Source organism: Mytilus trossulus, chromosome 12 (genome assembly GCF_036588685.1).
Source record: "Mytilus trossulus isolate FHL-02 chromosome 12, PNRI_Mtr1.1.1.hap1, whole genome shotgun sequence".
NCBI classification, from domain to species: Eukaryota; Metazoa; Mollusca; class Bivalvia; order Mytilida; family Mytilidae; genus Mytilus; species Mytilus trossulus.
In genome coordinates, this window is record NC_086384.1 from 43234535 (window position 1) to 43250518 (window position 15984).

Sequence of the window (15984 nt, forward strand, 5' to 3'; positions counted from 1 at the left end):
GAAGCGGTATATAGAGTTTTGTTGTCATTACTAGTAACATTACAAGGTAAAACTATTAAATGGTATTGTGATAGGGAAAAATGCACCATCACTTTTCTTATAGATCTTTTACATATTTTTACGATAGTTTTAATAGAAATGAGTTTTGAATTATTTTATAAATAAAAGAATTTCACTGTGGTCATGTCACCCAACTTTTATAAGTTAATTTTAAAAGAGATTATATAGAATACTAGAATTTGACAAAGAATTAAAATAGCTGTTATTTGACATTTTTCTACAAAAGAATTACAAAAGCTATAAATTAGAGTATAGTATATTATCTATTAGCGATAGCAAATATTATGTAACCTTTAACAATATGTTGGATTAGCATGTCCGGATTAAGACCACGCTATCCTAGAATTGAGCTCTTAGGTGACATGGGGCCAGTGACAGGGTTTATGAGATATTTTCCTTTGTGTACATAATTATTTTACCTTGATTGGGCCTCACCTGGGAATGAAACAAAACTTGTATTTTATGAAATTGTGGTCACTTGAACATTGACCAGCAATTAATAAAGATCTATTATTTTACAAAGAATTGGTTTTTCATTCCAGGTGAGTGTCACTTTATGTTTTATAAGTTGATATTTTTAGATAAATATTTTCATGTTTATGCTTGGATATTTTAAATGAATATTTTCTACATGTTGATATATTAGAAACTAAAGAGGGTATAGTTGCATCCGTAACAGCTTAATTGAAGTTAAAAGTATTTTTACATTTACAGAATTTTCTAATGTAAATAGTTATTTTTAGAGACAAAGTCTTAAGTTTTCTATTATTGAATTTAGCATTTTTATCATTCGTTTTAACTATCTAATTGTAATGTTTTAAATAAAGCGACTTTGTACATATTTTTGATAGCCGTAAAGTTTAATTATTTGAAAGACAAGACTTTCTCATATTAGTCATTTGCTTTATCATGTAAATATTATTTAGCGTTGGTGTTTTTATTATGTATATTAAGTAGTTGATTTGAATATGATCATAAAGCGCAAGTAGTTATTGTACGTTTCATTCCATTATTTATTTCAATTAACATAGCGGTATTAGCTATATTTTAAAGAGTTATCTCCCATTATAAAGAATAAAATAAACAGCGTCAAATGCAAAATTATTGAGAATGTGTATTTTATTAACTATGAAGGCTAAAAGCAATTATAGCCAAATACCAACAAACCAACAAAAACGAACTATTCCACGTTCACAAATTGGTAGAGGACTGACTCTTTCCTGTTACCTAGCTCTACTATCTACATGCCATACAAAAACACAGCTGGTGCCAAGTCAACGACAGGGGCAACACCGTCCAATTACAATACAAGGGCCAAAGCACAAGCCGCCGAGGACATATACTCCGCAAATCTAGAGGAGATTCTGCTCAACATTACAGAAAATCTACAAGACGCTGATTAATCAGACATTGCAGATATTGTCAGCACAACCGAACAAGAACCATCAGCAAATAACCAGATAGAAGCAGAAATAGAACCAGAAGCTGAACAACAAATAGTGCCAATTAATCCTATAGGTTTGACAACTAATACACAAAGAGTAATGTCGAGTATAAATTTAGCCCATTTTCATGATGAAAATAGCCAGGTTCCTGCCATTTGGTGGACCATGTTTGAAAATTATATTAAGCTTCAAAATTATCAAAATGAGGCAGCTTTAGCTGCATTTTCATTTCATGTCGAGGGACAAGCCTCAACATGGTATCACTCATTACCAACAGCAACTCGTGATGATCTCACAAATTTGAAAGCTGCTTTTCTTGACAGATTTAAGCACCACAATACGAACAATGAGTTGTACCGCCTAAAACAACATCCACATGAGACCGGTATACAGTACCTTACTAGAGTGCAAAACCTAGCAAGTGGTGCACAGAACATTAGCGAACAGACAATTGTTGGGTTATGCAAAAATGGGCTTAACCCAGATATCAAACCATTTGTGGTAGGGAAAGATCCGAAAACAATTAATGAATTGAGAGAAGCGATCTACCTCGCAACTAGTGTAGCAGAATGTAAAGCTAGTGATGTAAACACAAACAATACAAATATATCTACACAAAATGTTCAAAAATCAAATGTAGAAAGTGTTAATAATGTTCATTCTATTAATGATTTATGTTCTTCTTTAGTAGAGGGTATTAGATCAGTTTTTCAAGAACAAGTGATGGCAGTGGGTGTACCTCATGGGGATCAAAACAGGCAAAATTACAGTCAAAATTATAGAGGATCAAGGCAGCAGTCACTGACCAAATGCAAGTTTTGTGGTAAGTCACATGTATTTGATAGGAGAAAATGCCCAGCATACAATGTTGAATGTTTTTATTGTCACAAGTTTGGTTATTTTAAAGAGGTATGTGATAAGAAAGAATTAGATGAAAGAAAGGCAAATTCACAAAACTGGCAACCAAAACAACAATCAAATTCACAAAACTGGCAACCAAGACAACAATCAAATTCACAAAACTGGCCACCACGACAACAATCAAATTACAGGAGTGGTTATTGACAGACAAAACAAAGGCAAGAGAGACAACACCAAAACAGAAAACAAACACATAAAACTGAAAATTTTAGATTACCAGAAATTGCACAGTTGTCAAAATTGAATGGCAACACAGTTCATGTTACAGTTAAAGGTAACAATGTAAAAACTTTGGTTGACACAGGAGCAGCTATTAGCTGTTGCTCAGTAAATTTACTCAAATCTCTAAACATTGATCTTAAACAAATTCAGCGAACAAGAATACAAGATGCTGTAGGTGTTGGGGGTGAACACCATCCCATTTTAGGACTTATCCTTTTGCCTTTTACTATAGGAAATATTTCTTTTGTCTATCGTTTTCACGTCTTCTCCAAAATGCAACAGAGTATGATTCTTGGATTTGACTTTCTTACTGAAAATGGAGCAATCATTGATTGTCCCACTAACACTCTGTTTATACCAGAACCAGACACTGATGAAAAACTTGTACATTCTGTAGAGTTAAACAATGGTTTAGCACGCACAAAAAGACACATTAACATCAAAGCATTACATCAAGTTGACATTCCAGTCAAAGTGTCCAATTTACGAAACCAAACAGCTGTTTTAGAACCCTTGCACACATTACCAAGTCAATCATTAGCTGGGGCAAAGTGCATTGTTCAACTTGATGACACTGGCAATTCTTACATGAGATTGATGAACCCTACAGAAAAAAATATTCATTTGCCAGCTAACTTTGTTGTTGCATCAGTTTCTGCAGTTGACTCTAAATCTATCACTTCTTTAACAGACACTCAAGTTGATAAGAAAACTCAGAATTCTAAATCTGATGGCCAGGGTGACATCTTAGACTTTGATTTCAGTGATTCAGATCTATCTGAAGATCAAAAAACTATTCTCCAAGCATTTCTATCTAAAAATAGACAAGTTTTTGCCAAAGATCTTAGTGAACTAGGAAATACAAATCTATACAAACATACAATTGACACAGGTGATGCGCCACCAATACGAAAAAGATTTTACAGACAATCTCCACCAGTTCTAGAAGAAATGAACAAACAAATTGACAAAATGCTTGAACACGGTATCATAGAAGAGTCCACCAGTGAATGGGCTGCACCTGTAGTCATGTGTAAAAAGAAATCTGGGGAACTAAGGTTCTGTTGTGATTTTCGCTCGCTTAATAAGGTGTCACGTCCCAAGTTTTTTCCTTTGCCTCGCATGGAGGATGTTCTTGACTCCTTAGGACGCTCACAAGCGCAGATTTTCACAACTTTAGATCTTTTGTCCGGATACTGGCAGTGTCAGTTAGACCCAGCTACAGCTCATAAATCTGCTTTTGTCACTCCTAGTGGTGTTTATCAGTGGAAAAGGCTTCCTTTTGGTTTATCAGCAGCACCATCTTCTTTTCAACATCTTTTGACTCAGGTTCTTCATCGTCTCAATTACCAAATTGCTCTAGTCTATGTAGATGACATACTTGTCTTTAGTAAAACATTTGAAGATCATTTAAAACATCTTCAGCTGGTTTTTGACAGATTGAAAGCTGCAAACCTCACTCTTAAACCTAGCAAATGTCAGTTTGCACGCAAAGAAGTGATTTATCTAGGCCACAAAGTTTCAAAGAAAGGTGTTGAAGTTGACAAATCTAAAATTGAAACTGTAGAAAACTTCCCAGTTCCAAAAACTGAAAAAGAAGTCAGAAGTTTCTTAGGTCTCTGTAATTATTACAGAAAATTTGTTCAAGGGTATAGCCACATTGCAGGTCCTTTGCATAATCTGACTAAGGACAATGTACCTTTTGAATGGACAGAGGATTGTCAAGTTGCTTTTGATAAACTCAAGAAAACTCTGATCTCATCTCCTATTCTTGCTTATCCTGACATGTCGAAAGACTTTATTCTTACCACTGATGCCAGCGGCACAGCTATTGGTTATTTTCTTGCTCAATTAGATTCTGAAGGTCAAGAGAAAGTCATAGCTTATGGTGGTCGAAGTTTAACGGAAGCAGAGAGGAAATGGTCAGCAAGTGAGCATGAATGTCTAGCTATATTGGAAGGTGTCAAAACTTATCATGTTTACCTAGCATACAAACATTTCAAAGTCTATACAGATCACAATGCTCTCAAATTTCTGAACAACATCAAACAATCTACTGGTCGCTTAGCCAGATGGTCAGTTTTATTGCAAGGATATGACATGGAAATTTTATACAGACAAGGTAAAACAAATGTCGTTGCTGATTGTCTTTCTAGACGTGAATATCCAATTACAAAAGAATCTGATATTCCTGAACCTGAAGATGTCATACCTTCTATTCATGCTATTGACCAATCTGAAAATCCTTATCTAGAAGTAACTTTTGTCTATTCTGATCAACCTAAAAGCACATCACCTTTAGTTGCAGAATTAACAACATCTGATATCATACCCATTGAAATAGGCAAACTTCAGAGTGAATGTCCAGATTTTTGTCACATATATGAATATGTTAAAAACAACACACTTCCAGATGACAAGAAAATAGCACAAAAGGTTGTCCTTGAGGCAAGCCAGTATATCATGCAAGATGATGTCCTGTATCATCAGTACCAACCAAGACAAAAAGGTTTAAGAAAAATCAAAAGGTTCATTAAACAACTTGCATTGCCACGTACACTCAGAAATGATCTAATGAAAGCATACCATGATCACGGACACTTTGGTTTTGATCGAACATATCAGTCTATTCAAGAAAAATACTATTTTCCACGCATGTACCAAGTAGTTACAGAATACATTAGAGGTTGCGAACCATGTCAAAAAGCAAAATATCCACCACATTCCAAAAGAGTTCCAATGACACCAATGCCAATTACAGATACATTTGCTCGATGGCACATGGATTTTATTGGTCCTTTTAAGAGAGAGACAAGCGAAGGACATCGCTTCATCTTAATCATAGTAGATTCTTTCAGTAAATGGGTAGAGTGTTTTCCAGTTAAATCAGAAAGTGCAGCAGAAATTGCCTCTGTATTGCACAAAGAGATATTTACAAGATATGGAAGCCCAGTTTCAATCTGTACAGATCGTGGTCAAGGATTCATGAGCAAGCTTGTTGCAGCAGTCAACCACATTTTCAATGTCAAACATTCCTTCACAAGCTCTTACCATCCGCAAACAAATTCAATTGCTGAGCGTACCAACAAAACCATCATACAATGCATTAGAACTGTCATTAATGAACAACAGTCAAACTGGCCAGAACTATTGCCTGGTATTCTAATGGCTTTCCGTATGACTCCATCTGCTTCTTCAGAGTACTCTCCATTCTATCTCGTTTTTGGCAAAGACATGAACCTTCCTTTTGATGTCAATCTTATTCCAAGGGAAGATCTAAACAAAAACCTGAAAACACATATTGATAATATTCTGGACAACTTAAAAATAGCAAAGGCAATAGCTACAGAAAACTTAAACCATGCTCAACAAAAGCAGAAAACAAATTACGACAAACGTACAGAATTGCCAAAGTTTGAAGTAAACGACCAAGTTTTAGTATTTACTCCAAAAGTACCAGTGGGATTTTCCTCTAAACTTTACAAGAAACAAGATGGACCATTCTACATTGTTGACAAAGGTTCTAATTACACGTACAAATTGCGCAGATGTAGCGACCATAAATTAGTCAAAAGTATGATCAATGCAAACAGGTTAAAACTATACCACCCACCTGATCACAGACAAAATTTAAACGCACCTCCCAGGGATGTGCCTCGTCCAGATTTACCGATGCCAGTTCAGCCACAAGTACAACCTCAACAGGATGCTCAACAAGCACCTCTTGATGATGACAATGACAATGAAGTAGATACAAATCAGCCAAATGATGACAATGATGTAGATCCAAAGGATCAAAATGATGACCAGGAGTACCCAATAGAAAGAATTATTAGGTCAAGGACAATTGATGGTCAAAAACAATATTTAATTAAATGGAAAGGTTACAAAGGACTTACATGGCAACTTGCAAAAGATTTAAGTAATGACATTATCAATGATTTTCATGCTACGAAAACACAACAGGGGAGAAGACGCAAACGTCCACAGAGGAATCCATGTTTTGTATAGTTATCGTGAAAATTTTTCTTACAATTGACTTTCATGAGATAGATTATTACATATATATAACTTTTACGGTAGTGGTTTTTACAATTTTACATATACATATCTAAAACTTCATACATTGGTCACCTAGCTATCTGTGAAACATTATATGAGAATGTTGGCATAACTGAACACTCTTACTATAAAATTCTTCCTTTGCTTTCTGTGTTATGTTTGTTAAAAATTATGAGCTTATGCTCATGTTACTTAGTGCTAAAAGAGGCATGCAACCTCTTACCCAACAAACATTTCACGTTCTATCAAATTCCTTTTCTTTGTTTTCTATAGGAGTTATAGGTCTTGCCAGGATTTTTATATGGTTGTGGATAATGATATGTGTGTCAGCTGACAAGGTGAACCAGATACAGCGTATCAATTATGGAGTAGTGTTTGAGAGACAACAAAATTTACTTTCCGGTCGTGAAAATTGGCTTCACACTTTCAAGATTCCCCTTCCTAGCAAGCAAACTGGTGAAAACTTTGAACAATGTGATATTACACATCAGCATTGTTATATCTTAAACCAAGTCTTATCACAATTATCTGCTATCAGAACCCACGTGTCATCAGATGTGAATCACACAGTTGAGGTGATTCATCAACTTATTCCACATATTGATATTGAAGACAAATCCAATTCAGAATCTAGACTAAAGCGTGGATTATTTGATTTTATTGGCTCAATTTCCAAATCTCTGTTTGGCACAGCAACTACTAAGGATGTAAATAGATTGGCAAAACATGTGAACATTTTAATTAGAAGAAACAATGAATTTGCAAAAGATATTACACATCACGATAAATTGTTATCATCATATATGTCAAAAACAAATAAGAGATTTGACAATATTATATTGGGTATAAAAAACAATTATGAAGGTATTCAAAATATCACTCAAGAAACTGCAAAATTCATCTCTCAATTTGAGAAAATTAGCATCAAATTGTCAAAATTTTTACTCAAACAAATGAATGAAACAGCTGAAATTAATAAATATCTAGAAGAACTCAAAATAGCTGTACATGAATTAGTTAAAGGCAATTTATCACCATTTTTAATTTCACCACAGAATCTCAAACATACCATTCAACATATTCAATCTATATTAAATGACAAATTCAAAGGTTTTTACTTAAATAATGTGAACCCATCATATTATTGTTCACAAGCTAACATTTTATATACAAGACATCACAAAAATTTATTCATAAGCATTAAATTTCCAATCACTACATTTGTGAATCCACTCACTTTATACAAAATAAATTCATATCCAGTACCTATAAATACAACCAGCAATCATGCCACTCAATTATTAGATCTTCCACAGTACTTAGTTATCACATCTGACAACAGACAATATGCAGAACTATCAGACGAATTTGTAAAAGCATGTTCAGGAATAGATACACTGTACTGTACACAAACTTTTCCTTTACTTTCATCTGTTTCACCAAGTTGTTCCTTTGCACTACTGTTCAATGACAAAGAAACTGTACATTCGAATTGCAATTTCCGATTTCTCACCAATATCATACAGCCAGCAGTCAAAGAAATAACTGACACAAGTTTACTTGTTTACAAAACCAAAACACTTGCTTTTGACTGTCCATCAGGTCATAAAATTGAAAAAGGATGTTCCTTTTGTATAATACATGTTCCATGTCTCTGTTCTGTTAAAACAGATTCAATATTTATACCTGCAAAAATAGGATTGTGTGATAACAATACCAACACAGTTACTATAGTACACCCTGTAAACCTAGCACTAATTCAACACTTTTTCTCATCAGAAACTTACAACTCAATATTAGGCGACACAGTTTTTACAGAACCAGCAGATATTACACTTCCAAACCTTCATTTTTACAACCATACATTTAATTCAGTCATTGCACAAGACAATAATTTACACTTAAGCCTAAAAAGAATAGCAGAAACAGCTAAAGCTGACAGAAAAATATTTACCTCATTGTCAGAACCATTACTTGATGGTGAAATAGATATTGATGATTCTTGGCCGAACACAAATGAGATGATCTCCTTGATATCTCTTGTATTATCAATACTTTTGACAATAGCATGTGTTATACTGTTCAACAAAGTTCGTGCATTGACAACAGCACTCATACTGTTACAAAAAGCTCCATCATCAGCTGCATTTGTGACACCACAAACACCACCTACATTTCATTACATGCAATCACCTATATCAACAACTCAAAATTATGATTCTTTATTATCACCACAGTTAAATCAGTGGCCATCAATAGTGTTGGCAACCATAACAATTATCTCATTTGTTGGAGTATTGCATTATCTGTATAAACAAGTATGCACAAAACATCACACAAAACTCATACTTGAAATCAGCAATGGTTTAACATGCTTGACAATACCAGTTGTTAATTTACCTTTATGTCCATCAGATTGGGATATTGCTACACCAAATAACATAACAAACATGAGAATATCTGGTACTTTTTATACAAAACTACATGTTGAAATGTCAGGCTTAAGCATAGTTAATGTACACACAAAACAACAAATCAAGGTACCTAACACTTTTACAGTCAATCCAATTAAAGCCAAAATGTTGAAAAACATTTTTAAATCACCATTCACATCATACATTTTAGTTGTACACAACAATTTTTTCAAGGTTGTTTATTGATTGCCATAGTTGCGTGTATTGCCTCAATAGGAACAATAGTACGATGCAATTCTTTCAAAGATATACCTCTTTATTCAAATTTTACATTGTGTGACATAAAACATTTATATTTGGCTTGTATGCTTGTATGCTGAAAAAGGGCACAATATCCTATTATTTCATGTGACTTGTTGCAAATATGTATTTCAGAAGTGAATGTTATCTTGATCCCAGAGGGAAATTTGTAGAATTTGGATACTTTTTACTTAATTTCTTATGTTCTTTGAGGACAAAGAATCTTTAAGGACGGGGATATTTGTGATAGGGAAAAATGCACCATCACTTTTCTTATAGATCTTTTACATATTTTTACGATAGTTTTAATAGAAATGAGTTTTGAATTATTTTATAAATAAAAGAATTTCACTGTGGTCATGTCACCCAACTTTTATAAGTTAATTTTAAAAGAGATTATATAGAATACTAGAATTTGACAAAGAATTAAAATAGCTGTTATTTGACATTTTTCTACAAAAGAATTACAAAAGCTATAAATTAGAGTATAGTATATTATCTATTAGCGATAGCAAATATTATGTAACCTTTAACAATATGTTGGATTAGCATGTCCGGATTAAGACCACGCTATCCTAGAATTGAGCTCTTAGGTGACATGGGGCCAGTGACAGGGTTTATGAGATATTTTCCTTTGTGTACATAATTATTTTACCTTGATTGGGCCTCACCTGGGAATGAAACAAAACTTGTATTTTATGAAATTGTGGTCACTTGAACATTGACCAGCAATTAATAAAGATCTATTATTTTACAAAGAATTGGTTTTTCATTCCAGGTGAGTGTCACTTTATGTTTTATAAGTTGATATTTTTAGATAAATATTTTCATGTTTATGCTTGGATATTTTAAATGAATATTTTCTACATGTTGAGATATTAGAAACTAAAGAGGGTATAGTTGCATCCGTAACAGCTTAATTGAAGTTAAAAGTATTTTTACATTTATAGAATTTTCTAATGTAAATAGTTATTTTTAGAGACAAAGTCTTAAGTTTTCTATTATTGAATTTAGCATTTTTATCATTCGTTTTAACTATCTAATTGTAATGTTTTAAATAAAGCGACTTTGTACATATTTTTGATAGCCGTAAAGTTTAATTATTTGAAAGACAAGACTTTCTCATATTAGTCATTTGCTTTATCATGTAAATATTATTTAGCGTTGGTGTTTTTATTATGTATATTAAGTAGTTGATTTGTATGGAAAGCCAACGGGGTCAAAATTCTTACTTCGTAACTTGTCAATTTGTAACTTGTAACTGTGTGATTTGTCAATTTGTATATTGCTGTTTTGTAACTTGTCGATTCGTTAAATGTCGATTTGTAAATTGTCAACTGGTGTATTGATGTTTTGAAACTTGTCAATTCGTAAATTGTCAATTTGTATATTGATGTTTTGTAACTTGTCGATTCGTTAAATGTCAATGCGTGATTTGTCAATGTGTGAAATGTCATCGTTGTATTATGCTAACGATCATTATGACGACAGATGGCGCTCGGTTTCTTCTTCGGTGTATAAGCCTTCTGTAAGTAGGAGCACCTCCATATGGAATATATATACCTAAGTAATTTCAGAGACATATATACTAATCAATCAATTACAGCAAATGCGTCTGAAAGAAAGCATAACAAGAATTGCATGTTTACAGGATCCCAGTTTTATTTTATTTACTCACGTGGACTTTCGTTCGAGAACGGAAACTATAAAAATACATCCCGACTAGTCAAGTCCCTCGACTTAATCGATCTCTCTTAATTGCGAGGTAATGGAAATAGTCGTTGGTCCGTGGAATATAACGACTGGATTATTCAGGTAAATACAATAAGGAGATGTGATAATAAACCGTATGATTGCCAATGAGACAACTATCAACCAAAGCGAAGTTCAAATAAAGTCGATGTAAGCAAGTATAGGCAACCTACGGCCTTCAACAATGAGAAAACATAATACCAAATAGTCGCCTATAAAAGGCTACATCATTACTGGAAAACCCAGGTTCTAGTAATAAACTTATCTATTAATCCTAAAATGCTATTATCGGTTCATTTTATTCTGACAGGAGGGGAAAGGGCTGACATATATATATTGATACACATGCCTACTGAATTTTTCTGGTCAAGAAGCTTAAAAATTGCCGCTTCCAGATTCCCGTTCTATAAAAATTTACAACCAAAAAGTTCAAAATATTCACGAGTCCCTCGATCGCAAGAGCTGCTTATTAACGCCTAGTATTCCCGATATGATCCCCACCCGGTGACACACCTCCTTATAGCCCGGCAACCTTACCAAATCTTATATTTTGTCGATCGGATCGTTAATTAACCGAAATGATTCACGATGTTAATCAATAAAGCTAAATAAATTAAATGTGCATGTCATGTAAAATAAAAAAAATCATTTGCAATGAATTCGTAACAATATAATCCTAACTCAATTGACAAACCATGCTGTATTCCGCCTGGTTCTTCTGTCGAGCAGTCAACCATGATCCCAGGTCGGGTTGTTGTCCCTTTGACACATTCCCCATTTCCATTGTCAATTTTAAGTAGGTGACACGTGTAGTAAAAAATAAACAGTTTCATAGTTTTACGATCATGGTCATTAACAAACTATCCAGAGGGAAAACCTCCTAATATATTTCGATCTAGTACCATGATTATCTAGATTTGTATCTGTATCTGTAGGAAAACGTTGTGGATAAAAACCCCGGCTTTAATACAACGATAGACAGAGCGCCGTCGATGTATTGACGATGCACGAGAGTAGTTCACGAACGACTGTCAACGCTGGCGGTTTGCGCACTACAGTTTCTTCAAGGTGGTTCCACTCGAATACTGTTTTTACGAAAAATAAGTTGGAACATTGTGGTATTTTGCTCGTTGAGATCTCAAAACACTTTTTGAAGTTCTTGATATGCAATTTTTTTCAATACATTTCTTGACTGATAATTGTTCAATCGGGCCCTTGGCAGCAATTGATTGTCCTTTTTTGGACGAGCTTTTTTTTAATTGTCTGGCTCTATAGCACTGAAAAACTTTCTTATCAGGAATCCTAGTGTTAATTTTGACTTCTTGACTACGTTGAATTTTTGGAAATATTGGTAGTCCAATTTAGGTTCTCGTTTAGTTTTCTGGTTCCTTTAGATTTTATTACAAAATAGTGCATATTCAATACAGTTTTAATATATAGTATACATTAATTAAGTAACTCATTTAAAAAAACCATTCAGTTTGTCTTTGCAAAGTTCAAATATGATTTAATAAACTGTGACATCTTTTATCTTCATTACTCAGGAGCCAAATAAATAAAGAATGTTCGTCTATTTGCTTCTTGTATTAAAACATCATTAGAGAATTGCATTCTTTTTTGAAATTTTTATATTGAGATTATAATATTAAGGAATAATAAGTGTCAAACCATTCCTCCCATTCATGATACATTTAATTCAAAATTCGCGGCCCAGGACACTATTAGTGTAAATTTTCAAGCACCGTCTTATATTTCATGTATTTAGTCTTATTTTGACCCGCTTAAATATTAAGTATAAATTTCCTGCCAAGTGACAGTAATATATTTGCGAAGTTGATAAGCGGGAAGCCCGTTCCAGCGACACATCTATGCGATATCTTAATACAGGATCCCATCCCAGGTTTTGAGACCCTGATATACATGCTATATAAAACAAACAATGTATTTATCTATTTGTTTTCTTTTATATAAATGTGCTTTACATAATTGATTTAAAATTACATTGGTATATATTCCATATGCCGGTGCTCCTACTTACAGGAGGCTTATACACCGTAGAAGAAACCGAGCGCCATCTGTCGTCATAATGATCGTTAGCATAATACAACGATGACATTTCACACATTTGACATTTCACACATTGGCATTTAACGAATCGACAAGTTACAAAACATCAATGTACAAATTGACAATTTACGAATCAACAAGTTACAAAACATTAATATACAAATAGACAATATACAAATCGACATTAAACAAATCGACATTAAACAAATCGACAAGTTACAAAACAGCAATATACAAATTGACAATTAACGAATCGACAAGTTACAAAACATCAATATACAAATAGACAATATACAAATCGACATTTAACAAATCGACAAGTTACAAAACAGCAATATACAAATTGACAATTAACGAATCGACAAGTTACAAAACATCAATATACAAATAGACAATATACAAATCGACATTTAACAAATCGACAAGTTACAAAACAGCAATATACAAATTGACAAATCACACAGTTACAAGTTACAAATTGACAAGTTACGAAGTAGGAATTTTGACCCCGTTGGCTTTCCATAGATTTGAATATGATCATAAAGCGCAAGTAGTTATTGTACGTTTCATTCCATTATTTATTTCAATTAACATAGCGGTATTAGCTATATTTTAAAGAGTTATCTCCCATTATAAAGAATAAAATAAACAGCGTCAAATGCAAAATTATTGAGAATGTGTATTTTATTAACTATGAAGGCTAAAAGCAATTATAGCCAAATACCAACAAACCAACAAAAACGAACTATTCCACGTTCACAGTATACTGATAATCAAAATATTGTTTACATTATTAAGCAAGGTAGTAGAAAGGCCGATGTACAATTAATCGCTATCAAGATAGCCAATGTATGTAAGCTTAACAATATTATATTGTTACCACAGTGGGTACCAAGCGAGGAAAACGTTAAGGCTGATCAGATCAGTAAAAGTGTAGATTGTGATGACTGGGTATAGACCCAGAAGTGTATTCAGTTCTATATAATTTGTGGGGTCCTCATACGGTAGATCGATTTGCGTCAGATTATAATACAAAATGTTTGGTCTTCAACTCTAAGCACTGGTGTCCTAATACTTCAGGTATTAATGCTTTTGATCAAGATTGGAAAAGCGAAATTAATTGGACTGTACCACCACCTTCACTTGTTTCCAAATGTATTCAAAAAATGAAAAAAAGAAAAATCTATCGGTACACTAATCGTTCCATACTGGAGGTCAGCTCCTTTTTGGCCAATTTTAAACGTTGGTATTGAAGGTTCGCAAACATTTGCGATTTTTGTAGTAGACAGTAGATTATTGTCATCAAGTGTAGTTATAAGAGGAAGAGGAAAGAACGGATTATTCGGAAAGACAGATACAAATTTCCCTATGTTGGCACTTAAAATTAGATTTTAGATATTTATCATTGTATTTGTTTTTTAGGGATCGGGTTAAAATGTACCATTCAGAAAGATATTTTACAGTGTGGAGCGATCTCAGAAAATTTCACTCAACTTGGTGGGAAAATGGAAGAGTTTTTGTTACATTCACATAGCAGCAACACCAAAAGTAAATATTTTTATTCTTTTAAACGTTGGGAACAGTTTATATCTAAAGAAGGATGAAAATCTATTCCCGCTTCTCCAATTCACGTTGCGTTATATTTAACTCATTTACTGGATAAAGGATCGTCAAAAAGTGTAGTGCAATCTGCCGTTTACGGGATCAAGTGGGCGCATAACATTCAAGGAATTCAAGATCCGACAACAAATTCTTTCGTTGTGAATTTAATGGAAGCTGCAAAACGACAACCACACAGACCGAGAGTGAAAAAAGATCACATTACCGTAGATGTTTTGATAAATTTATGTTCTAAGTACAAAGATTGTAATGATTTACTTGTTATACGGGATTTAACTATGATTATTTTATGTTTTGCTGGTTTTCTTCGTTATGATGAAGTAAGCGGCATTCGTTGTAAGGATATAGTTTTCAAAGATGATAATTTTTCAATCAATATATTTAAAAGTAAAACTGACCAATATAGATTAGGTGACGAAATTGTCATTTGTAAAGGAGAGTCAATTGCCTGTCCATATTTATTATTGAAAAAGTATTTTCAATTAGCTATGATTAATTCTGAATCAGAAAACTTTTTATTCAGACCTATTTTCAGATCAACACAAGTTTGTTCATTAATATATAAAAATAAACGGTTAAGCTATACCAGAGCTAGAGAATGCATAGTTTCTAGGTTAAAAATATTTGTCCTGATTTAAACATTGGTTTGCATTCTTTGAGAGCAGGTGGGGCTACTGCAGCCGCCAATTCAGATGTGAACGAACGTTGTTGGAAACGACACGGTCGGTGGAAAAGCGACACTGCTAAAGATGGATACGTAGCCGATTCACTTGATCATCGGCTTCAGGTTACGAAAAAACTAGGTTTGTGAATGTTGAGGGTTTGAATTTTATTTTTTATTTTTTATTATGTTTTATGATTTTATAAGTATCTTGCATTGTATTCATATTGCATTTCTCACGCCCGTTCTTTGTTTTTCTAGTCTGTCTGCACGGCAAAATGAATATTTTAGTTGAGTCTAATTTAGTGGCCAAAATTATTGTGTAGTTAGGACATATATTTTTCAGCGTTTCGCAGTATAGCGGAAAAATACTGTCTTTAAGTTTCTATAATATTTTGTATGGGTCAATGATGTATGATTCGATAGGTCAGGTGACCTAATGTTTTGTTATGTTAATTTG

At 33.4% G+C, this 15984-nt stretch overlaps 1 protein-coding gene across 2 annotated transcripts; it reads left to right on the plus strand.

The window, feature by feature from the left end:
• The first annotated feature begins 1590 nt into the window (after positions 1-1590).
• On the plus strand, positions 1591-14784 carry LOC134692146 (uncharacterized). 2 transcript variants are annotated; one of them, XR_010102239.1, is made up of 3 exons: positions 1591-2328; positions 6984-10202; positions 14666-14784. XR_010102239.1 is itself a non-coding variant. In XM_063552588.1 (2 exons), the coding sequence occupies exons 1-2, from the start codon at positions 1605-1607 to the stop codon at positions 9368-9370; spliced, it is 3111 nt and encodes a 1036-aa protein (XP_063408658.1). In that variant the 5' UTR covers positions 1591-1604; the 3' UTR covers positions 9371-10588. The 2 variants fall into 2 exon arrangements, 1 of the variants encoding a protein (XP_063408658.1); XM_063552588.1 differs by lacking the exon at positions 14666-14784 and having other exon boundaries at positions 6984-10588.
• Positions 14785-15984: the final 1200 nt, after the last annotated feature.

Bases quoted from the DNA above. Each gene is read 5' to 3' on its own strand.
- LOC134692146 (XM_063552588.1), top strand. From the start codon at position 1,605: ATGTCGAGTATAAATTTAGCCCATTTTCATGATGAAAATAGCCAGGTT. The intron at 2,329-6,983 runs GTAAGTCACATG...TGTTTTCTATAG, and splicing joins GACCAAATGCAAGTTTTGTG to GAGTTATAGGTCTTGCCAGG.